A 25,578-nucleotide genomic window follows, 5' to 3' on the forward strand; every position below is an offset into this window, starting at 1 on the left:
GACAGTTATATCAGGCTCCTGTCAGCCAGCACTTGCTGGCATCCACAATAGTGTCTGGATTTGATGATCGAACATGGGAAGTATTCCCAGGTGGAACAGTCCCTGGATTGTCCTTCCTTCAGTCTCTGCTCCATAGTTTGTCTCTGCAACTCCTTCCGTGGGTATTTTGTTCCCCCTTTTAAGAAGGAATGAAGTATCCACACTTTGGTCTTCCTTCTTGAATTTTTTGTGGTTTGTGGATTGTATTTTGGGTATTCCAAGCTTCTGGGCTAATAAATATTAACTATTTTAATAGTTTGAATTAATTATAGTTAACAAAAAAAATCAAATATCCAGAGGAAAAGCTAGCACATGCCAAACTGTTAATGTACCAGAGGACAGTGGACAGTTCTTAGCAACTCTTCTCAGCAGTTCTTAGCAAACACTGTATTTCTTCCTAGCTGCAGGAGGAACCAGCAGTATTTTCAAATACCCAGTAACAATGGCATCCATACAGCCTTCCACACAGTCTTCTATTTTCCAGCTAAAACAGTTCACGGCACACTCGTGACTTGCCCAGATAGATGCACGGGAGCCTGTTCTGCAGCGCGATCTCTTGTGCCCGCACGTGCTTTTTCACAGTCACTGGGTAGTAGGTTCCTCCTTTGACGGTGGCGTCGTTAGCCACAATCATGCATTCTACCCTGAAAGGCAGAAATTCCATTGAAAGAGACTATCAGACTTCTACAAAATTGAAGGAAATTAAGCTTTTTATAAGACATGCTATACAGCCATTAACTTCTAGCATGCCACTACTGCCTAACACTAGTTGACAGCCTCATGCTGGAAAATCAAGCTTTCTCTAATCATGGTACAGATTTTTAAAGAGCCATTAGTCCTCCTGAGATATTAACCTAAGCCACTGCTCAGTGTGGTTCTTTTTTGGTTCCTTTTATTAAAAAAAAAAATTATTTTTATAAATCTGGGTATTCTGCCAGTACCACAAGTGGCACGGTAGCATATGTCTCAATTCCTACACAAACATGTTACAGAGGAGAAATAAGCTCATATGTCTCTAATCAATTCCTACACAGACATGTTACAGAGGAGAAATAAGCTTAGATCACAAAAAAAAAAGCTGTAATGTACCTGTGTTTCTTTGCCCACCCATCCTCCATGATTTGATACTAGAACTAAAGTCTCTTTTAGAAACGGCTTCTGTTTTCAAGCACATGGTTCAAGCAACAACACCCCAGAGCACAAGAGAGTGTGTGAACCAGGTTTCCCCATAACTGCATCCCTTCAGCTAACCAGCATTCCCTGACCCATGCACTAGCACCTCCATTTGCATTACACCCTAACCAGCCATTTCGGATGGCTGGGAGGAGCTACTGGGATCTCAGGGGAGAGGTCAGTGACCAGCCTACTACCTTCCTCAGAGAAACTCAACAGCCTCAGACCTGACTGGGGGGCCGCTAGCAAGCACGCACGCACAGCTGATGTGCTGAAGATGGCAGCTGTTTCATAGGACACCATTCTACGACAAATGTAATGACTGTGTGTGTGTGTGTGTGTGTGTGTGTGTGTTTAAAAAACATCCCAAAAGACCTCAAGAAAAATCTGCTTCCACACTGATGAACACTAAGCAGATGGTCAAGACAGGGGGCTAAGTCAAAGCAACAGCCAGGACAGTGAGTGGAGAACAAGGGTTGTATCTAAACCTCTCCTGAGGTCACAGGTCGTGAGATTGAGGAACACTCGCCATAAGCCAGCATCTGATCTGATGACAACTGTGCCAAGAGGCCAGAAAAGTCAAAGCCGGGCTTCCCAGGACCCTTGACTTTGGGCAAGTACTTGCCTCTCTAAGCCTGTGTCCTTCTCCGCTCAGCGTGATGACAATGACAGCCCCTCTCCCACTCAGCTGCAGTGAGGACCAGGAGGCGCTCACACAGTCCGTGGCTCAGTACTGACAATGGTAATGTCAGCATCACACATGAGCACAGAAGTACATTCAACATTGGGCAGACTAGAGTCCCAAGGTCTAATTGGTCCTACTAGCAGCATTAAAAAACCTCCTTGGCTTGTTGAAACACAGATTATAGGGATGATTCTGTGCTTCTGGAGAAGGCCAAGAACCCGCTCTAGTTCCAGGTCATGTGAGATTGCCTGGGGACCACAAAATGGACACCTGCTTCTCTGAAACAATCCTATCCACCCAGCTGTGCAAGAGGTTAGATGGAGAGCTTCTAAAACCTCAGCCTGCCAACAGAGGTTTGTTCTCCCTCCCTCAGCAGGTACCACTTGCGAGTTTCTTCATTATGGGTTGGAGTTTGCACCCAGTACCCTTTCAGCACCGGGGTTGTGTTTGGTTTAAGCATGTGTAGGTCTTGTGTGTACTGTCACAGTCTCCGTGAGTATATGTATAGCAGTCCCGTTAGCTCTAAAAGACACATTTCCTCGGAGTTATCTACACCTCTGCCTCTTACCATCTCTGATTCCTCTTCTGCATAGATTTTTGTCTTACTGGTTTTTGTTTTCTTTTCTTTTTAAAAATTTTTGAGAGTCTCTACATAGTCCTGACTGTCCTGAAACTCACTATGTAGACCAGGCTGGCCCCTAATGTGTTGGGATCAAAGGTGTGCATCACCACACCTGGCATTAATGATTTCTTTTTAAAAGAATTTGTTTGTTTGTTTGTTTATGTGAATACACTGTCCCTCTCTTCAGACGCACCAGAAGAGGGCACCAGATCACATTACAGATGGTTGTGAGACACCATGTGGTTTTTGGGAATCTAACTCACTACCTCCGGGAGAGCAGTCAGCACTCTTAACTGCTGAGCAATCTCTCCAGCCCTATTTTCATTTTTATTTTTTAATTATTTAGTTAGTTTTTCATTTCTATTCTTTTCTTTTCTTTCTTCCTTTCCTTTCTTTCTTTTTGAAAGAGAAAAACCATGAGGTTGTGTGGGTAGGGAAGTAGGGAGGACCCAGGCGAGGGCACAGAATATGATCAGAATATATCGTGGACTCCTAGGTCAAGGTTGTTGATTCTATGGTTTTTCTGATGGGGTTCTTGACCCTTCTGGCTCCTGCAGTCCTTCCTCCCCTTCTTCTGCAGTACTCACTGAGCGCCACCTACTGTTTGGTGTGGGCTCTGCATCTGTTTCTTTCAGTTGCAGTGCTCGCTGAGCGCCACCTACTGTCTGGCATGGGGCTCTGCATCTGTTCCCTTCAGTTGCTGGATGGAGCCTTTCTGATGGAGATTATGCCAGACTCTTGTCTATGAGCATATCAGAATATCATTAGGAATCATTTCTTTGCTTTTCTCTTTTCCTTTTTTTCCAAGTGTGTTTGGTTTTATCCTAGCTCTCTAGGACATCTGGCCTCTGATTTTTATTGCCTCTGCCAGCCTTAATATGAGGGGAGGTGCCTAGTCTTATTGAAACTTGATATGCCATGATTGTTTGATATCCCTGGGAGGAAGAATGTATGGGGAGGGGAGAGGGCAAGGATGATAGGAGGGAGGGGCATGAAGTCAGGATATAATATATAAGAGAATAAATTAATAAAAAAATAACACCAGTGATCATGATTGAAGGATTTTATAAAAGTTAGAAAATTTAATGGTTTTTTGTTCAGACACATCCAACAATATAAAATATGATTTTACAATGAATACATACATATGTACATATGTATATGTGTGTATATATATGTGTATATACATATATATAGAAAAATAAGTTTTAAATAAAAATATTTTAAAATCCCACATCTGGGGGAAGTGGGGAATTCTGAGTTGGATCAGAAACTGGCTGAATTTTACTTTTCTCCACAACTCCACAGACGAGCCCAAGACATGTGGGACATTCACGTCTCAAAGAGCAAAAAGCTTCCATGTCACATGCAGACTGAGGCAGGCACCCCGTTCTAGCAACTCTGCCTGCCCCTCACAACTGATCCCAGGTGGGACACTCACCCCGACACTCTCCCAATGCCCGTAATGATGCCACCAGCGGGGACTTCCTCGTCGCCATATAACTCGTAACCTGCAAACTGGGAGAATTCCAGAAAGGGAGACCTAAAGGGAAGAAAGGATGTTATCTAAATTAAATATCTGTATTTAAAATGCTACCCATAAGAACAGAAAGATTTTTTTAAGAGGGCAATATTTCAAAAATGCATGTTACATATAAAAATCTACAAAAAGATTTCTAAAATAAGGCCAGACAAGACTTTCATAGGAATTTATATGGTGCCATCATGCAACAGGCCACCATAAAATACTGGAGAGTTATTGCTAAAATGCCATGCAAATGTGTGTATTACCATGGAAAGGGATCGGGTAACATTTACCATCTACCTGGCTTTCTTCTAAGGGCATTATAAGCATTAACCCATTTGCTAAAAAGGAAACCAAAACCCAACCACTAGCCTGAGGTCTCACAGGTAGTAAATGGCAGATCTGGGATGTCCAGAAGCAACCTGTCCCTCGGGACAAGGCTCATATCGGTCACTATACTGTCCAAGATACCACGGAGGAAAAGGAGTTCTAGAATGCTAGATTTGGTATGATTGCTTTTTGTTTTGTTTTTCTAATGCAGGTACCTGATATATATCTGCATAAATGAGTATGTGCTAAGGGCTGTAAGATGGCTCAGCAGGTAGAAACATTTACATACAGGCCTAACAATCTGCGTTTGATCCCTGGGTCATGTAAGATAGTAGAGGCCAAGTGACTCCTGAAAGCTGTCCTCTGTCACAAGTGCCAGGACACACTTGCCCCTGGGCTTACACATACATGCTCTCATCCAAACATGGGTGCCATAAGAAAAAATATTTGGTGGGATAAAGATATAGACCAGTTGGTAGAGTTCTCACTTGCCCCTCACAAAGCCCTGGGTTCAATACCTAGCACCATGGAGACTGGATGTGGTGGTACACACCTGTAATCCCATCCCCAGGGAGACAGAGGAAGGAGGATCAGAAGTTCAAGGTTGGGCTGGGGCTGTATGTCAGTGACAGAGCTATTGATTAGCTTGGATGAAGGTCTACAGTTTCATCCTTAATCCTTTCAAAATGGGGGAGAGAAGGAGGATTCAAGGTCATCCTCAGCTACACAGTGATTCTGACGTCAGGTCCGTGAGACCCTGTCTTCATACACCCACCTTTTCCCTTGTTTGCCACAATCCTACCAGGTCTCTGCTGTCTGAAGCACACCCTCACCCCACCACCCTTTGACCCTACTGCACAGTCCATTCCCAGCACAACAGCCAGAAGAGCAGAATCTTTAAATAAAAACAGTCACGTGTCACGATTCATGACAGGATCCAGAGAGTCAAAGCTATGGGTGACTGTCACTCACAAAAATAGCAAACTATACGAACACAAACAAAGAGGGAGACCATGCAATTTAGTCTACGGGCCCACCACCATAAACGTCATTCGGCAACATGTGTTAGGAACTCAACAAGTCCTGTTTAATTCAGACTGCAGTCCCCTCTTTCTTTGAAAAGTCAGAGCCAATAGCCTTACAGGGGTTCCCCAGAATCAGAGCCCACCCCCCTACTACCCTCCCCTCCACTCCCTTTGCCCCAACTACTTCAGCTTCCTGGCACCGCTCAAACACAGCCAGCGCTCTCTCACTGATGAGCTTCTGATTGGTTGTTTCTCTTTCCCATGACACTGGCTTCATTCTAGTCTATTTTATAATTCCAATGTTTACTGCTTACTTTCTGCCTCCTTCTGACCTATGGAACACAGTAGAGCAGAGATGTCTGTCCATCTCATTCCCTGGAACTGACCCATTTCATTGCCTGTAAGTAAGTGTCTGACACACAGTAGGCTCTCAATAAATGTGTGGGGCTCTTCAAACCCTATATGTCATGGTTTAAATATGCTTGGCCCAGGGAGTGGGACTATTAGGAGGTATGGCCCTGTTGGAGTAGGTGTGTCACTGTGAGTGTGGGCTTTAAGACCCTCATCCTAGCTGCCTGGAAGCTGGTATTCTGCTAATAGCCTTCGGATGAAGATGTAGAACTCTCAGCTCCTCCTGCACCATGCCTGCCTGGATGCTGCCATGCTCCTGCCTTGATGATAATGGACTGAACCTCTGACCTGTAAGCCAGCCCCAATTAAATGCTGTCCTTGTAAGACTTGCCTTGGTCATGGTGTCTGTTCACAGCAGTAAAACCCTAACTAAGACACTATAGGAACCTGAATGTAGAACCATTTGTTGATGGGACTGTCCAGTGGTACAGAAGACATGCCAAGGTAGAAAGCACTAGACCAACCCTGGGTCGATGAGATTATCGATTCTGTCTCTGGGTAACAGTTTTCCTCTTGACGTGTGCCGTGCCCGGGCTTTCTCACTCCCTCCTGTAATAGAAGCATAATTAGATTAGAGCAGATGGACAGGAGGCAGACCTACATCTCACCGAATGCTAGGAACACACACAATGATCCACTCCACACATGGCACTTTACAAAGGGTTCAGTAGACCAGGTGGTGGCACACTCCTCTAATCCCAGCACTGGGTGGCAGAAGCAGGCAGACCTCTGAGTTTGAAGCCAGCCTGTTCTATAGAGCAAGTTCCAGGACAGCCAAGGCTATACAGAAAAATCCTATCTCAAAAAGCAAACAAATAAATAAATGAACAAATGAATGGATGAAAAATAAAAAGGTTCAGTGTATCTTGTAAGAAAAAGCTAATTATTTTTTAATCCCTAGATGTACCAGATGCCAGTTTTGTTTTTGTGTGTGTGTGTGTGTGTGTGTGTGTGTGTGTGTGTGTATGTGTGTTTTTGAGACAGGGTTTCTCTGTATAGCCCTGGCTGTCCTGAACTCACTCTGTAGTCCAGGTTGACCTTGAACTCAGAAATCCACCTGCCTTTGCCTCCCAAGTGCTGGGATTAAAGGTGTGTGCTACCACCGCCCGGCCTTTTTTTCTTTTTGTTTTTTCTGTTTTCAGATTCCAGTTTTCTGCAGTAAATAAACTGATTTTTTTCAGTGGCATGTGCATATACACACACACCAATCTATCTCTGACCCTAGAGGATATATCATACATGTTCTGAATTCACTGTCTAAAAATATGACATGCCATTTTTATTAGAACTCACACACTGCCTCATTGGCCCCACATGTACCAAATACTACCACAAAAAACATGCACCACACTGTACCTGGGAACATTCCTATTTCTCATTTGGACCAGATAAAAAAGCCTAGCTTTGGAAATTCTCTCCATACTGGACATGAGCAAACTGCCTAGATGGGCCATTCGGTCTGCACATGGGAAAGTGGAAATCCTTCCACAGTGATTAGCAGGTTCCTTTGGGATGGTCTATCTGCCTCACCACAGGGGTGCTTAAGGAAGACAAACCACAGTCAGTACTGGGGGTCCTCAGTCTGTGTTTATCGTGTTTACCGGATGGGAAACTGGAATCTGGGACAATTGTTGTGGTTCCCACTCAGCCTTACCGTTCTTCTATATGGTGGCATGGTCCACTTGTCTCTGTCTTCTGTGGTTCCCAATACTTCCCAAAGCTTGACAAAATTACACTAACCAACAGAGTGGGAGAAGGATCAAACTGCCAGAAATGCTCATTTTTACTATTGCCTCAAATTAATTCATATATATATTTATTTATTTATTTTGTTTTTCGAGGCAGGGTTTCTCTGTGTAACAGCCTTGGAACTAATTATGTAGACCAGGCAGTCTTCGAATTCACAAAGATTTACCTGCCTCTCCCTACCGATTGAGTGCTGGGATTAAAGATGTACACTACCATGTCTGACTCCTAAATTTATCTTAACACACTGCTTTTGTCTAACGAGGCTTGGGCAAAGGTCTTTTAAGAGTTGGGTGACATGGGTGCTCATAAAGGGGCTAATGAAGAGCCAAAAGCAGGAAGTATGTGACAAAGGAGGGAGGGCAATGGGAAACATAGTGAGAGAGAGAGCATTACTCCTTCTCAGCTCTCTCTTGGGTCTGGCTCTGCCTCTTACAGCAGCTGGTGATATTCTGGTCTCAAAGAGCCAAAAGGTGAGTTTATCCTTGAGGTAGACTCAATGAGCAAAGAATGAAGCTCGTGTGTGTGTGTGTGTGTGTGTGTGTGTGTGTGTGTGAGAGAGAGAGAGAGAAGCTCGTATGTGTGTGTGTGTGTGTGTGTGTGAAGCTTGTATGTCTGTGTGTGTGTATGTATGTGTATGTGTTTTCATTTTAGTTTTTGAGGCAGGGTCTCACACAGCTTGGCGGGCCTCCAATTTGCTACAGAGCCACAGCTATCCATGTACTCTGCATCCTCCTGCTTCTACTTTCTGTGTTAGCATTACAGATATATTCCCTCCATATCCTGCTGCTCTTTAGTAAGCTGACCACGTGATAGCACCAGAGAGCATCTTAGTCTTTCAAAGATGGTTCTTACATTTTTATGTTAGCTAGGTGAGGCAGTTTACACCTGTAATCCCAATACTTCAGAAGCTGAAGCAGGAAGATTGTTCCAGAAACAGCCTTGGCTGTAGAGTTAGATTCCATTCTAATATAAATTAACAAACAACTGAAAACCCATTCTCACAGACTTTGTGCTGGAAAAACTCATTTCCCTTATGGCCACTTTTATTAAGCTCTTATGTGCAATTTATCAAGTCACGTTGACTCTAAGATTTGAATTATGGTCACGCGTTAGCAGCCCTGAAATCAGGAAACATTTTACAACAGGATTCCAGCTTCTTTCAAAGGCTGTCTACTGCTGTCTGCTTCTGCAGGCACTGACTAGTGTCTCAATGTTGTCGTTTTCCAGGAGACACTCACTGCAGGACAGCAGGAATAGAATTTGCCTTCCATTTAAAATGCCTTTAAAAAAAAACAAAACAAAAAAACAAAAAAAAAACATAAAAGAGCCCCTTGCCTCAACCACCAAAAACATTTGTAGATGTTTACCTCCATAAAGATATTCCTCGGGATTAAAAATATAAAGTTAAAACAGGATAAAAACAAAGCACTTCTAAATTTATCAAAACATTCTGATTAAGGGGGCTTAATCAGAATACTTGGTTCTGGGTATACTGAAAGCACCACAGGGGGTCATTCCTTCTCTGTCTACAGAATGGTTGAGTCACTGCCACCCTCCGTGTTCAACAGGTTAAAAATAAGGAAGATCAAACACAGTAAAGCCAGAGAAGAAACCTTCCAGGATGCGGACAGAGGTGAGAAAATGGGAAAGAGGCCAAAAGCCACCTAATACCCAATCTTCCCTTTGTCGTGATCTTGCGAATGGAAAAACATCAAGGAGAACCTGAGAGACATCCCCAAACACCTGCCCCTCCTCCTGTCAGAAAACTACATCAGAAATTACATTAATTTCAAAGTGAGAAGTTAGGCTGGAGATGGCTCAGTGGTTAAGAGCACTGGCTGCTCTTCCAAAGGATATAGGTTCAATACCCAGCACCCACATGGCAGCTCACAACTGTCTGTAATTCCAATTCCAGAGGATCTGATACCCTCACACAGGCATACATACAGGCAAAATGCCAATCAACACCCTAAAAACAAATAAATTATTGGGCTGGGGAGACAGTTCAGAAGAGCACTGGCTGCCCTTCCTGAGGGGCTAAGTTCAATTCCCAGCAACCATATGGTGGCTCATAGCCCTGTCTAATAAGATCTAGTGCCCTCTTCTGGCCTGCAGACATACATGCAGAACCCACCACCCTCAGCAGGTCCATATCACGGGACTTTGGATCCCTTTGATTCAAAGCCATCTGTCTTAAGGACCTGGGAAACTCAAACTGAGGATGGGTGTAACCATAGAGTTATCTCTTCTAATAACACAGGTTTTTAATGTGTCAAGTATGTGGGTTCTTTTTCTAGAGACTGTATTCATCTGTCTTTGTTTAGTCTTTGGGGGTAAAGAGGTGACTATGCTAAAGCACGCAAACCACCAGTGAGCCACAAACCCAGTCACTGTAAAGACATTGCCTTTTAAAGGGACAGCCAACATTATGACATTGTAACATGACACTGTTATCTACAAAGTTATTCAAGAATATGGAAATTGTGTTATCAAAAAACCCCTCAGTTAGGCAGTGGTGGCCCACGCCTTTAATCCCAGCATTGGGAGGCAGAGGCAGGCCTATTTCTGAGTTTGAGGCCAGCCTGGACTACAGAGTGAGTTCAGGACAGCCAGGGCTATACAGAGAAACCCTGTCTTGAGAAGAAACAAAACAAAACAACAACAAAAAAACAACCCTCACTTTTAAAATACGTTTATGATTTTGGAATGGGTTACACTTGTGGCTGTCCTTGGCCCCAGAGGGTTGCAGTTTGCTCATTACCATAGCACTTGAAAAGTGTAAATTACAGAGCCTCTCTGAAAAAGACTTCACTCATTTAGATTATCTGCTATAGTAAAACGGCAGAGCAGTATCTCATAAAGACCTCTATTCCATTTGCTTCTACTTTCAGTTCCCTTTTACTAATTCTGTACATATCCTATTAATTAAAAAGAAAATGGAAATGTGTATTTAAAGTACTTATAATTCACATTCATTCCTAGATTTAAGTATAAAACATAGATACAAACTAGAGAGTAAAAGTTTGTTAGAAGAATGAAATGATCCGAGGGATGTAGCTGTTAGAAGAGTGCTGATCCCATTCCCAGGAACATAGAAGCCAGGCGCATGTGCACACCTACAATCTCAGCACCTGGGAGGTGAGAGCAGGGGGATCAGGAGCCCAAGATCATCCTTGACTTTGCGGAAAGAAATCCAGTCTAGGCACCTTGTTGCACCAGACAGTGATGGTGCATGCCTTTAATTCCAGCACTCTGAAAGCAGAGACAAGAGGATCTCTGAGTTAGAGGCCAGCCTGGTGTGTTCTAGGACAGCCTGAGCTACACAGAGAAACTCTGTTTCAAAAAACCAAAAGACACCTAATCTCAGAAATAAACAATTTAACCAAAGTACTTAGTAACAGAACATTGGGAGCATCTCTCAAAACCTTTTCCTGGGTCAACATTCAGTTCTCCTTCCCTAACACAGTACATAATGGAATAGGCAACTTTAGGTGGTCTCTCTGTTATCTTTCCTGAATAAACTCCTTAAAGAAAACCAATACAGATGATAGTTCCTTATATTTTTACTTCTCTAATTACTTCAACAGATGAAAGCTGTCTTCCAGACACAGTAATAGCTAAGACTGCAACAATACTCTCAGAGCACAAGTTATGGGAAAACAGAGTCTGCCTGTGAGGGAATTGGGGAGAGTAATTTTTTTTTTTTTAATGAGGGCTATAACATTCACATTGCTCCTTCTAAAGTAGGCACCTATAATATACTAAGAATCTTACTTTGTAGCTGGGAGTGGTAGCCCATGACTCTATTCACAGTGTTTGGGAGGTTGAGGCAAGAGGATCATAAGTTCAAGGCCAGCCTGGGGTACATCTCAAGCTGACAGACAGACAGGCAGGCAGGCAGGCAGGCAGGCAGGCAGGCAGGCAGGCAGGCAGGCAGGCACTTACCTAGTCTTACATACTGTGCTCGTTCATGAAGTTGATTCACTAAAGCTTTCATCTGCTCATAGTTCTCCTGAAACAGAAGCACAGAGGGAGGCGGATGTTGTAAGTCATTATCCTTTAACCAAAGTAAGAGTCAGTTAACTCATCAAGGGAGCTGGAAAGAGGACCACCTGCTTAGAGCGCCAGTGTGCTTGGGTCTCAGCACCCACAAGGCAGCTCATAACAACCTGCAACTCCAGGAGATCTGACACCCTCTTCTGGCCTCAGTGGACTTCTATGAGCACAGAGCACATAAATTTATTCAGACACAAACACATACACATAAAAATGGTACGTAAATATTAAAAAAAAATTAAAGGCTGAACATATGTTCAGAGGTGGAGAACTTGCCCATCACAGGGGAAGCCCTTGGTGCAACCCCATACTGCAAAAAGGGAAAAAAACATAGCAACCTATGCCATCTCTGTGTGACCTCCACACAAGGCCATCACCACCCCCACCTACATGCCCACTCCAAATTAGCAGGCTCCATCCTGTAGAAAGATCAACTCCTGTCCACATGTTCAGCTCTTTTTTAGGACCACCAGCCCTTCCGGTCCAGGTCTTCAAGGCTAAGCCCTGTTTTTTAAGTCCTAACCGCGTTTCAGTGCTGTTTTGACCACTCCTTTCTTCTTTAGACACCTGCTACATTTAATTGATATATGCTTGCTCCCACCATCTCACACACACACACACACACACATACACACTCACACATATACACACACACTTTTTGTTTGTTTTTTGTTTTTGTTTTTTTGAAACAATGTTTCTCATCGTAGCCCTGACTACTACTACTTGCCATGTAGACCAGGCTAGCCTGGAACTCAGAAATCAACCTGCCTGCGTCTCCCAAGTGCAATGATTAAAAGGCATGTGCCTCTCCCAGAGAGGGTGTTTTGTTGTTGTAATTATTGTTGTTTGGGTAGGGGAGGCAGCATCTCACTTAGCCCAGGCTGGCCTAAACTCATTAGGTAGCTGAGAATGACCTTGAACTTTGGACACTCCAGTATCTACCTACTACCCAAGTATAAGAATCTCAGGCCTGTTTTGACAACACACTTTTTTGTTTTGTTTTGTTTTTTCGAGACAGGGTTTCTCTGGACAACACACTTTTTAAAGGTCAGAGGTTGGCTGGCTGGACAATCTATTTTGCCCCATACCATCAACAGTCACTATCCTAAGATTCTAACCAATGCAGAACATTCCCTTGTTGATAAGGATGCTTAAACTTATCAACTTATCCCTGGGGAGGGAGGGATGAGTGGGTGGGAGGAAGAAGAAACTGGGCAGAGGTAGGTGAAGCAGGAGAAGCAGTTTAAGGTCATCCTCAACTACAACAGTCTGTTTGAAGTCAGCCTGAGCTATATGAGAGCTTGTGTCAAAAAAAAAAAAAAAAAAAAAAAAAAAAAAAAAAAAGAAAAAGAAAAGAAAAAGAAAAAGAAAAAGTAACAATAAGAACAATAAGAGCAAAGAGCAAAACTATATGCTTACACAGCTTAGAGATCTGAGTAGCCTGGTGCACCCTAAGAGCCTGCTGGGAACATAGCTCAAGAAGCTGTCTGGAACATTGTCTCCATACCAGACTCCTACCATGGACTTACTGGAAAGTTTCAAGAAAATGGATGGATGGATGGATGGATGGATGGATGGATTGATAGATGAATGGATAAATGATGGAGGATGAATTATTGATGCTTGGTCATGCTCCCACAGTCTGTCAGGGGTTGCAGATCTATCCTGGGTGTTAAGAACGTTGAAGTTCCTTGGATGATCCTAACCTGCAAGTCAAATGATAAAAACACTAACCATAACCACAGTTCTGAGGTTTGACTCATGAAGGCTTCCAAAGAGAAAGGAGGCTGATAAAAGGCAAATCCCTCTTTCCAACAGGACTCTTCTTGACTGTCTAGTATTTGCTGGTCATATCACAAGGCAGGGGAATCCATGCAGAAGCTCCATTATTATTAAACCTAGGAGAGAAGGTGGAGCTGCTGCCTGAAGCAAGTCTCAGAGCATGTCTGTTCCACTGGTGACCAAGAGGTGGCATGAGAGCAGTGTGACCTGAAATATGTGACATCACACAGCTGCCTTTCAGAAGCTCCGAGGGACCATCTAAAAACAAGGGCTGTGTCTACAACTGTCCAGAACTGTCCCGGGCTGCTTTGTCATTTGAGAGAGCGCTGGCATGGGGGCAGGACAAGCCTCGTGTGCATAAACCAGACAGTGACAGACAGGGGCTGCAGGAGGCAATCTCCATATCTGTCCCTGAAACTCACTTCTCTCCTCCTCCTAAGCGCAGGCTGCACCCACCACAGTGTAGTTCAGGGACAGATGCAGCAGCCCGACCGAGCCCAGTCCCCAGGGCAGCTCCTGTTCACTCCTCAACATGCCACTTAGGCGGGAAGAGCCGCTGTCACTGCAGAGAGGTACAGACACACTTTGCTTTAGTTGTGTACCTAAGTTGTGTGCTTTGGTTATTTTCATTTATTTATTCTCTACCCCCCCCTTCCATTGTCAGTTTGTAAGCCTTGATGGCAAGCACCTTTATCCACTGAACCACATTGCTGAACCCCATGGACCAGTTTTACCATTTTATGCTCACTAAAGGGTTAAAACTACCTAATTAATGCTTAAATATTAAAAAAACAAAAAACAAAAAAACAAAAAACCCTTAATCCTAAAGTTTCTTTCTCAAGAGGAAAGAGGAGCGGGAAAGGTATGTCAACAGCCATTTATAATTTATAATTAGATGAAATAGTTCTGTTGCACAGTGGAGTGATGACAGATAAAAAACACTGTTGCATATTTCAAAAAGTGCTAGAAGATGGAATTTAATATCTTTCACCACAAAGAAATTGTAAATATTAGGCTAGATATATGATGGTGCATGCCTATAATCCCAGCATTCCAGGGTGAGAAGCAGAAGAAGAGCGAGTTCAAGGCCAGCCAGGACTACATAGTAACACTGTCCCAAACAATCAGACTGAAACAATATAAATACTAGAGAGATAAGCTACTCTGACAGAACATCTCTCAGTAGGTTCTCGGATTGAAATGCCACAGGATACCCTACGAATAGCAGTGATTTCTGTATCAATTTCAAAAGTTAACTGATGAGAAGGAGGCTTCCTATAAGTTGTAAAAAGCTGTCACTGAGGTGGCAAGCCTTCTTCAGTAACCCAGTGGCTGAAATCCCACTTTCCCTCTCTGCCAACATCAAGAGCACTCTCTGCAGTCCAACACTCAGAGTTTAAAGATGTTCTTGAAAGTTTGGAAGCTTCATCCAAACTGTCAGCCCTTGTGCCTTCTAAACTTCAGTCACAGTTCAAAGACACTCTGAAAACATCCCCTGCTGGAAAAGATGGGACTTGGGTGTTTCCAAGTTTAAGGTTGAATATGTTCAACAAAAGGAACATGACTGCTGATAAAATCCACACACTGAGTATCTCGGTACGGTGCACACACACCGAAGAGCAATCCTCTATTTGAAACTGAAGAGCTAGGGCAGCGAGATGGCTCAGAGGGTAAAGTATCTGCAGACAACCCAGGTTCAATCCCCAGTACCACATAGAGGAGAAAAGGAGCCGACTCCACAAGGTTGTCCTCTGACTGCCATACATACACACACACACACACACACACACATACACATACACCCATACACACACACACACACACATCAAACATACAGAACAGTAATAAATAAAAATAAATATATATCGAAGTTAATAAAGACAAAGGAAAAAAAGGCTTTTTTCCAGCCACCACCATACGTAGCATTATGTCTCTAGTAAGCATTCATAGCAGCATCCCCTCGCCCTGGGGGCTATGTTCAGAGACATCCCACAGATAGCCAAGGCTGCGGGCAGTGCTGAATGTTCCCCTACAAACAGATCTATGAGGAAGTTTAATATTTTAAGTTAGGAACATTAAGACAATCAGAGCAATAAAGTGGAACATGAGACATACACTTTTTAAAAACTTTTTAAATTTTTTAAAGTATTTTATTTACTCTCTGAGAATGTCATGTATTATATATGAGAATATAATAAATTATATTATCGTATATTATACAATGTACTTTGATCATATTCATCCCACCTCCCTTCTCCCAGAACCTGCACATGTCTGCCTCTCAACTTATTGTCCTCTATTTATTTTCATATAACCCACCAAGTCTAATTGGTGCTTCCCTGTATGTGTGTGGGTGGAGGGGCTGCGAAGGCAGTTCTTGGTTGTCAACTTGACTATATTTGGACATACAATTATTTAAACTTGGGAGCTGCTTCTTCTGGGAATCTTTGACTCAATGGTTTCGGACAACAGGAAACTACAGGTGGTACAAACTGCAGAATGGGCATCACGGGGCCGTGGGGAATGATGGGACTCACTCCTGTCTTGTCCTACTTAGGCAACGGTACCAAAGGAGCAAAAGAAGAGGCGCATCTGCGCAGATTGCACCGTCCACGGGCAGTTTCGGTGCCCCTGTACCTTGTCTGCATTGCCGATAACTTAAATTTGATGGAGATCCTCAGATACAACATAAAAGGCTAGAGCAGCCCAAACACTACCAAAGTTGCTTCCTTCTTTTTTAATTTGTATTTTTGTTTTCAAATGCTGTAGTTTATTTAACCTGAAGAAAAACTACCACAGGTAGCAAATTGTGTGCTGACCTCTGGAAGACCAAACAGCTCATCTTTAACATTGCTAACGACACTCCAAAATGAAAACAGCAGACATCATTACAAAGTGTTTACCAAAACAAAACAAACAAAAACAAAACAAAAAAAAAACAAAGACAAAAAAACCCTACCCCATTCGTTTTTAAAGGTTTGGAGACAATATCGTGCCCCACAGCCCAGGCTAGCCACATGATTCTCCTGCCTCTGCTTCCTGACTGCTGGAGTTACAACCAAGCACAACACCTAGGCACTCTCAATTATTTTGCAGGAAATCCTAGACCTGACAGTTCACATGTAATTTCTGCATGTCCAAAGAAGAGAACCATTACTGCATACCACTCATCTGTGAATTTCATCAAATCTCCCGTGACTGTAGCTTTCCCCTCTGCTAGATTTGCTTCTACAGTTTTATCAGTTTAAATAGGATTTCACACAGTAAGATCTCTGTGGCCCCTGTCAATTAATGTATTTCTTAGATCTCTTCCTACCATCATGGCAAATGCTCTGCTTGCAGAACTCCCACTAAGGCGCCCTCACCGGTCCTTCAGCTTGCTCTTCTTCCTGTACAGATCACACACCTGGACTGTAACTCCTGACCCCGCCCCCTCCGGCTCTCTTTTGCAAACCACAGACACAAAAGTGCAGAGCTGGTGAGAATAGCTCACACACATACAGGGAAACCAAGTGCCCTCTGTCAGAGTACCCCAGACCCAAGGTACACTCTCTGCAGCAACATGCCCAATCTAGAGCAGAGTCAATCCAACCCAGAGCTAGCTAGCCTCCAGACCAATGGTTCTCAAGCTGTGGGTCAACAGCCCTTTGAGGGTAGACTGACCCTTTCACAGAGGTCACTTAAGACCACTGGAAAACACAGACATTTACATTGCAATTCATATCAGTAGCAAATCTACAGTTATGAAATAACAATTAAAATAATTTTATGGCTGAGGTTCGACACAGCATGAGGAAATGTATTAAAAGGTTGCAGCGTTAAGAAGGTTGAGAACCGAGGCTCGAGATCTTTACCCTAGTTAAGCCAGCCTCTTGTTAAGAAATAGGGAAAAGGGCCAAGCATAGTGGTACATAGCCAATATGGGACGCTGAGGTAAGCAAGGCCAGCCTGGGCTACATCATGAAGACTTGCCTGGAAAAAAACAAAAACAAAAACAAAAAAACAACTACATTTAAAAAATGATGAAAAAATCTTTCTTTGCCAAGGTCTTTCTTCTGAAGCACCCTGTGATGGTGATGGAAGACATGAATCCAGGAAGAATACATGACTGCTCTGTGTGAGGAAAGCAGGGCAGAGAGCAGATGGAGGCTATAGCACAGGAGCATTACAAAATCTCTGTACACCATCTCTTACCCTTGCTGGGCCTCTATTGTCTCCCTTTATGGGGGTGTTTGCATCAGGGCTGCTGCTTATAAGCGGAAGTTCCGAGAGATCAGACATTGGTTATTGTTTCATTACTACATTAACTTCTTTTAGATTTATCTGTTTATTTATTTTGTGTAAGATCCATGTATGTACACACATCATATGAATGCCTGATGCCCTCAGAGATCAGAAGGTATCACATTTCCCAGAACTGAAGTTCTGGCCAACTGGAAACTGGACCTGGATCTTCTACAAGACCAGCAAGGGCTCTTACTCGCTGCGCATCTCTGCAGCTTTTTGTTGTTGTTTTGAGGCAGGATCATAGAGATTCTAGACTGTCCTGAACTCATCATATAGTCAGGGCAAGTCACTGATCCTGATCCCGATCCTCTTGCCCCAGCTTTCCTAAGTGGTGGGGTTAGAATTGTTCACCACCATACACAGCCTAAGATTTCTACTTATTTACTTTTTGTTAGCAAGTATTTTTTTAATTTCTTATTACTAGGGGTAGGGCATGGCAGACATACGGAGCCAGACTCAGTTTCCCATTTCTATCTTTATGTGAGTTCTGGAGCTCAAATGTAAGTCTCAGGCTTGTACAGCAAGTGCCTTTACTAACTGAGCTATCTTGCTGCCCCCCCAAATACTAAGTATACATACTAATGGGTTTTGTTGTATTTTTATACACATACACAATGTATTTCCATATACACACACAATGTATTTTCATACACATACACAATGTATTTCATACACATATACAATATATTTTCATACACATATACAATGTATTTCATACACATACATGATGTACTTCATACACATACACAATGTATTTCATACACATATACAATGTATTTTCATATACATACACAATGTATTTTCATACACATACACAATGTATTTCACACACATACATGATGTATTTCATACACATATACAATGTATTTCATACACATACACAATGTATTTTCATACATATACACAATGTATTTTCATACACATATACAATGTATTTTGATCCTGTTCCCTCCCATCTTATCCACCTGCTAGTCTCTCTCCTGCTCCCACTAATGGATGCCCTTCCTCTTCCCTACTAGCCCTCTGTCCTTTCATAGTTTGGGGGCTTATTGCTTGTTTGTTGTTTTATAACCCAATGGGCCTCATCAGAGTTTTTATAGTCACACAGGTTAAGGATTCACTGACTAAGCACGGGCACTTTGCCAGGCTACACCACTGAGGAAAATCTTTCCTTAGAGCTTTTTCATCAGTCATTTGGACTGACCTCCTGTCCCACCTCTCCGTCCTCTCCTCCCTCAAAAACCTTTCCCTCCTCCTCTCTTAGCATACGTGTTCTATCTACTCCCCCACCCCTACCTTAAAGAACCCAACCCCCACCCTACTCCATGGGTCCCTTTCTAGTTTAGTTTCCTGATCTCAACACACACTGAGTCCCACATTAATGCACATATGTAAAAATAGAAACTAGGGTCTGAATAAATGAGAGAAATGAACTGTCTTCAGAACCTGAGCCTTCTTACTTAATGCAGTATTTTCCAGTCCCACCCAATTTCCTAAAAGCCTCATAATTTCATTTCTACTTACAGCTGGATAAAACTTCATTGTGAACATGAATTGTATTTATATTTTCCCCTCATCAACTGATGGAGACCTAGGCTGATTCCACTTCCTTGCTATTGTGAATAGAACAGCAATGAACATGGATGTGCAAATATCTCTGTGGTAGGTTATGGAGGCCTTTGGGTATAGGGCACATGCAGGAGTTTCTAGAGGAGGCTCACTGAGGGTGGAAGACTGCTTGAAGCGTGGCCTTCACCACTTCACAGGCAGCTCCTGGACTGAATAAAAGGGAGATAGAGAACCATCTCTGTTTCCTGACAGCAGATCCCACGTGACCAGCTGCCCCAGGACAATCCCCAGAAACTGAGCCAAAACCAAACGCTTTCTTCCCCATGCTACTTGTCATAGTAACCAACAGCAGCAGATGGTCTTTGAAACCATCAGGGGATGTGTGCAAAGTCACTGTGCAATTTCCGAGTAGAGGTTTTAAAGGGATTGATGGTTCCAGACTGCCTCGTGCCCTCACACCCTCCATATGAGCAGGACATATGACATCCCCCTGTAGTCAATGCCCCTTCAGCCTGGTTCCTGGAGTAAGAAACATCCAGGAGTAAAAAACAAACCCAGAGATCCAGAAGCCAAAGCAAATATTTGCTCATTTGGCCTTGAGGTCTGAGATCACCTCAAACATTTTACTGGCTAAATACATAGAGAGTTGACCTTGGGGAGAGAAAGAGCAGAAATGGCTAGGTTTTTCTAAGGTAGACATTCTATTTATGAACAGGGAAGGTCTGAAGGCTTATTTCTTCTTGTATATGTTCAGTCAAACCAGTGGCCAGTCTTTGTGTTCTGCCCTCAAACAGGAAGACCCTTGAAGCAGCTCAGCTCTCTATAGGCTTGACCCTCTCCAGCTGCTTCAGGTATTCAGACTTTGTTGTCTGACCACTGGTCAGAACCTGTGCACACAGTCTATCCTTTATGTCCTCTGTCCAAGCACCACTCTGGAGTCCTAGACTGGTGGGAATGCTCAAAGCAATGAATGATTACACATTCCATCTCATTCTTGGCCAGGTCAACGCATGCTTTCCTCTGCACTATGTGTTGAGGCACGTTCCACAAAAGTGGTGGCAAAGGCCAAAGGCTAGGGTTTCCAGCCTCTTCTTATTGGTATTGACTACCGGGAAATGCTGCAAGTTCTCAGGGATCACTGCTGTGATCCATAACAGCCGTGGCACTGGCAGTGGTGCATAGGGCTCCGGCAGAAGCACAGCCAATGGTTCTCGAGGCCGTAATATATCTCAGACACTGTCCTAAATAGTCAACATGCTGCACTGCTTCTCCCATCACTGTCAGGGCAGGGCGACTGCTAACATTTTAGCATCTTCCCTCCACGGCTCCCCGTGGAAGTATGTTGTGCCAGCATAAGCACATATGACATATATCAGGCTCCATTTTGCCTCCACATCCCAGCGACTTCCCTGCTCTATTAATAACTGGTACACACACACACACACACACACAACCACACACACACACAACCACTAGACTGGGGCTCAACAAATAAACATCAGAGAAAGAAGTAATCCTCAGGATCATTCTAACTTCTACCTGTTTAACAACCCCCATCAAAAACAGCAGTTCAGGCCTGGTGGTAGGGCCCAACAGGTAAAGGTGCTTGTGGCCTGAGTTCTATTCCAGGGACCCACCTACAGGTGGATGGAGAGAACTAACTCCACAAGACATCCTCTGACCTGCATACACACACACACACTAATAGCAATAACAACAATAATTATTATTATAATTATATTATTATTATTATTATTTTAAATAAAGTAGCACTTTGATCCTGATGTCAGCAGGACAGTGGGCTAGGCATGGGGCACAACGGCAGAATGTCTATAATCCCAGCACACAGGGCTGAGGAAGGAGAACTGTAGGTCTGAAAGATACCAAATCAAGAAAAGGCCACTCAATCAGTAGGAAGCCTCCACTCACTTTTGTCCCTGACCCAAATATAGCCGTGTGGAGCTGATGGAGACAGCATCTTCTCAGTTCTCAGTTCCTGATCCCAAACCGGAGGGAAAACAGACCTTTCTGAGCTGGAGAGATGGTTCGGGAGCTAAGAGCACTGAAGAGATCTCTTCCAGAAGATCTGAGTTCAGTTCGCAGTACCCACACCGCAGATCACAATGGTCTATAATTCCAGTTCCACGGGATTCAATGCCTGCTTCTGGCCTCCTCTGACACCAGGCATGCAGGCGGTACAGGCATAAAATAAAAATTAGAGGGATGGATAGATAGATGATAGAGATAGATAGGTATTAAAATGAAGTATTTATTTTAAAAAACAGATTTTCTTTTAATAATGTCTTAAGCTACCTGAATGAAACCAAGAGCTCTTCTCAAAAAAGCAACAAGGGGAGACGAGGCTGCACATTAAAGGCAGAAAGCCACTATTTAGCATAACTGAAACCCTGGGATTAAGAAGGAGGAAGGGGGAGAGGAAAGGGAGAAGGGAAAAAGGAGGGGAGAGGAGGGGAGCAGAGGAAGACAAAGAACCAGACTGCCTGGGACAGTTCTTTGGGATCTGAAGACATGTGAGGAAGGCTGTGCATTTCAGAGGGGCTAAAAAGCCACATATAAGGCCAGGTAAGATGCACACTGGGAAAAGATGTGTGGGGTCATCCCAAAACACAAAACAGACCACAGGGAAAAGTCTGAAAAGATGGATGAGATGGCTATGCTTCCGAATGTATACTTGTCAACAGGAAAACCCACAAAGTGCCCAAAGGAACCAGAAGACAGCCCACACACGAAATAATGTGGCAGAAAATGTCCCCAAGGGAATACAACTATCAGACTTATCAGACAAACACTTTAAAAGATAGGCTGGCGGGATAGGCAGAAAGTATAAGAGTCAGAGGACCAGGACGTGTGCTGCAAAGACACTGTGCCAATAATGACAGAGGCTGAACCCACGAAATCTCAACAATAGAGTCCTCTAAGCAAGATCTGCACAATGACAACAGCAGCTGACACACCAACATGGACAGGCGAAATCTCACAAGAGTCTATCCCTAACTGAAGAGCTATAGGCAATTAATGGCACCAAGACAGGGAGAATTAGCCTTCTCTAGAGACAAACCCTGAGAGGTGATCCAGCCCTAAGTAGTCAGCCCAACACATGAAAGTAATACCAATACCAAATGGATTCAGCAGGCCGTGTGTGTGTGTGTGTGTGTGTGTGTGTGTGTGTAAAACAATATTTTTAAAAGAAGTCATACAATTGAGAGGGAATTGGAGGTAGGGGCATGGGAAGAATTGGAGGGAAGGTTTAATAAATTTGTCAGAGAATTCTATACTCAGGAACATTGTTCTTCAAAAATTAGGGTGAGATTGGAGAGCTGGCTCAGCAGTTAAGAGCACAGGTTGCTCTTCCAGAGGGTCTAGGTTCAATACCCAGCAGCTACATGCTGGATCACAACAGTCTGTATTTCTACTTCTAGGGTATCTAGCAGGCTTTTATGGACTCTTTGGGCACCACTCTCTGACATGCACATGCAAAACACACACACACACACAAAATTAAAAATAAAACAAGTTTTTAAAAGGAAGAAGGAAAACATTAGAGTTGCTTTATGCCATGGGTTGAATTTGTAGTAATTCAAAATCCATTGTTACACAAGGTGCGATGGGTGATGCCTGTAGTTCGAGCTTCAAAGAGGAACTAAGACAGGAGGATTGCTTGAGCCTACAAGTTCAGGATCAGTCTGGGGAGCAGTACGTCATGAGCATGCTTCACAAAAATTAGCTACACAACAAAATAAATAAAAATGTAAATATATGATTCAGAGCTGGGGGTGATGACATATGTCTGTAACCTTGGAACTCAGGAGGCTGATGTGGGAGAAAGGAAACTCTGAGGCCAAGTTTGGCCATATTATGAGACTCTACATTAAAGAATTTTTTTTAAGTAAGGAATTAGAGAGATGGCTCAGGAGTCAAGAGCACGTGCTGCTCTCTCAGAGGACAGAGTCAGTTCTCAGAAGCCACACAGAGGCTCAACACTGTAATTCCAGTTCCATGGAATCTAATGCCCTCTTCTGACTTTCACAGACACCAAGCATACACACACAGTGCATATAAATACATTCAGGCAAATACTTGTACATATTAAAAAAATATGTTAAAGTATCTCAATTTACATTGTTTATGACGCATTTATATTTCTAAAGACACACAGGCATTAGAAGTGAAAAAGAAGGAAAAATAGTCCATGCAAAGGTAGTCAAAAAATTGAAATGGTCTCTAATTACAGTCATAAGTAAATAAAGGCAATTGAGATACTTAAACTAAACTGCCATAGTTTTGCTCTTTGATAAGTCAAAACAGCTGACCCAAAGTCATCAACAGATGGGAGAAAGAAGTTAGTATCTGCTGTTGTGACTGACTGACGTTTGCCACCAAGCCCATCATAACATAGATGATTCAAGCAAATCCAACATGACATACCATCTCTCCCATCCACCAAACGTAGTCTCAGTCTGTATCAAGAGCACTACCAATTACCTCACTCTACTTCCTGGAGTGAGAACCCCCCCCTCCCCCCATGACTCATTCCTCTCCTTCCACTCCAACATCAATTCCCAACTCCGGAGAAATTCTGACTCACTCTCTGAAAACTCAATTCTTCCACCACTGCTTACATCTGGCCTCTTCTCTCCATGTCCACAGAATCATGCTACTTCTCCCCTTAAATATTTTAAGGATGATCTGTGAAATGAAATATTAATGGGGTTTAAGAGGGAGAGGGAACTCATGTTTGACACAGCATACACATGGAGGTCAGAGGATAACTTTCAGGGGTCAGTTCTCCCCTTCCAACATCGGAGTCCCAGATATCAAACTCAGATCAACAGGCTCTGTGGCAAGTGCCTTCAACCACTGAGCCACCTCTCTAACCCTGGCACTTAATTTTGAAATAAGGAAGGTCCCATTATGTTGCCTTGGCTGACCTCAAACTCCTACTCTCAAGAGGTACTCTCATCTCAGCTGCCTGACTGCTAGAACTGTATGTACAAGCTCATGCCTAGTTTATACTTTAACATTCTAAGTTTAATGTACCTATATTCAGTACTTTGACTGCATGATATAGAAAATCCAGCTGGAGCTGACCCAGTAGCTAGTTTTCATGGTACCAGAAGTTTTGTGCAGGTCATTTAAAAAATGGTCTTAGTGCTGGGCACTGCATGTTGCAATACCAACCTCCTAGGTAAGATACGTCCCCTGGTGCAATGGTGGCATGACTGTTAAGTGATAATCACCATGTTCTGGTTGGAGTTTGAGGTCTATTCCACAAACTGTTCCACAAACTGGAATTCATGCTTGGTACTGTAAGCCTGGTCAAAGCCCTTGGCTTGGGAGGTCATGGGCTCTATGGGAGAACCCTACTACTGCTGTTCTCCTGACAAACTGTCTAAAAATTTATGTTTATACACGTATTAGTACTGCTCTAAACCTCTGTCAGAGAAGCTTCTTTATGGAAATGATACCAACTAATGGAGAGATTGATAACTATCAAAGTGCTAAGAATAAGCAACTGTGAAGTGCTCAGTCTTAAAATGAGACAATTACATCACACACACACACACACACACACACAAGAGCTTAAGGAACATGTAAGAGGGAGTGGAAAAACTGGAAGAGCCAAAGGCTGGGGAGGACTGCTGTCCTCTGGATCTGACATAGCTATTGTGCTCCCGAACTCACTGCAGTTGTGGCTACCTGAGCAAGACCTGCACAAGATCAAGTCAATGATCAGTCAACATTCTAGCAAGTAGCAACAATAGGACTCAGTGAGTTTTTAAGGTAGTTTTTTTGTTTGTTTGTTTTTTGAGACGGGGTTTCTCTGTGTAGCCTTGGCTGTCCTGGAACTCACTCTGTAGACCAGACTGGCCTCGAACTCAGAAATCCGCCTGCCTCTGCCTCCCAAGTGTTGGGATTAAAGGCATGCACCACTACTGCCCAGCTTTTAAGGTAGTTTTAAAAGGTATTAAAAGGACATGGGAAGGTAGGTGGGAAGGAGGGGACGAATTGGGAAGTGTCTAGGAAGACTGGGAAGGGGAGCTGGGAATAGATAACATTAAGATAACAACAGCTGGGTGTAGTAGCAAATGACTTAAACCTCAGAAGCAGAGGCAGGTGATGACTACTAAACTTGGTCTATATCACTGATTTACAAAGCCAGTTCAGGACAGCCAAAACTACACAGGAAAAAAAAAATTCCCTATCTCAAAACAAACAAAAAGATACATTATATTGCTGGCGGTGGTGGCACAGGCCTTTAATCCCAGCACTTGGGAGGCAGAGGCAGGTGGATTTCTGAGTTCGA

General features: G+C 43.3%; 1 protein-coding gene across 1 annotated transcript in view; it reads right to left on the minus strand.

The window, feature by feature from the left end:
• Mccc2 (methylcrotonoyl-CoA carboxylase 2) overlaps positions 1-25,578 on the minus strand; it is a 78,488-nt gene that overhangs the window by 50,925 nt on the left and 1,985 nt on the right. The window contains exons 2-5 of the mRNA XM_031360083.1: positions 11,505-11,571; positions 6,275-6,359; positions 3,961-4,062; positions 556-683 (exon numbers count right to left, since the gene is read on the minus strand). Coding sequence (XP_031215943.1) covers positions 556-683; positions 3,961-4,062; positions 6,275-6,359; positions 11,505-11,571 — 382 coding nt within the window. The remainder of the gene's footprint in view (positions 1-555; positions 684-3,960; positions 4,063-6,274; positions 6,360-11,504; positions 11,572-25,578) is intronic.

This window comes from Mastomys coucha, unplaced genomic scaffold (genome assembly GCF_008632895.1).
Source record: "Mastomys coucha isolate ucsf_1 unplaced genomic scaffold, UCSF_Mcou_1 pScaffold8, whole genome shotgun sequence".
NCBI classification, from domain to species: Eukaryota; Metazoa; Chordata; class Mammalia; order Rodentia; family Muridae; genus Mastomys; species Mastomys coucha.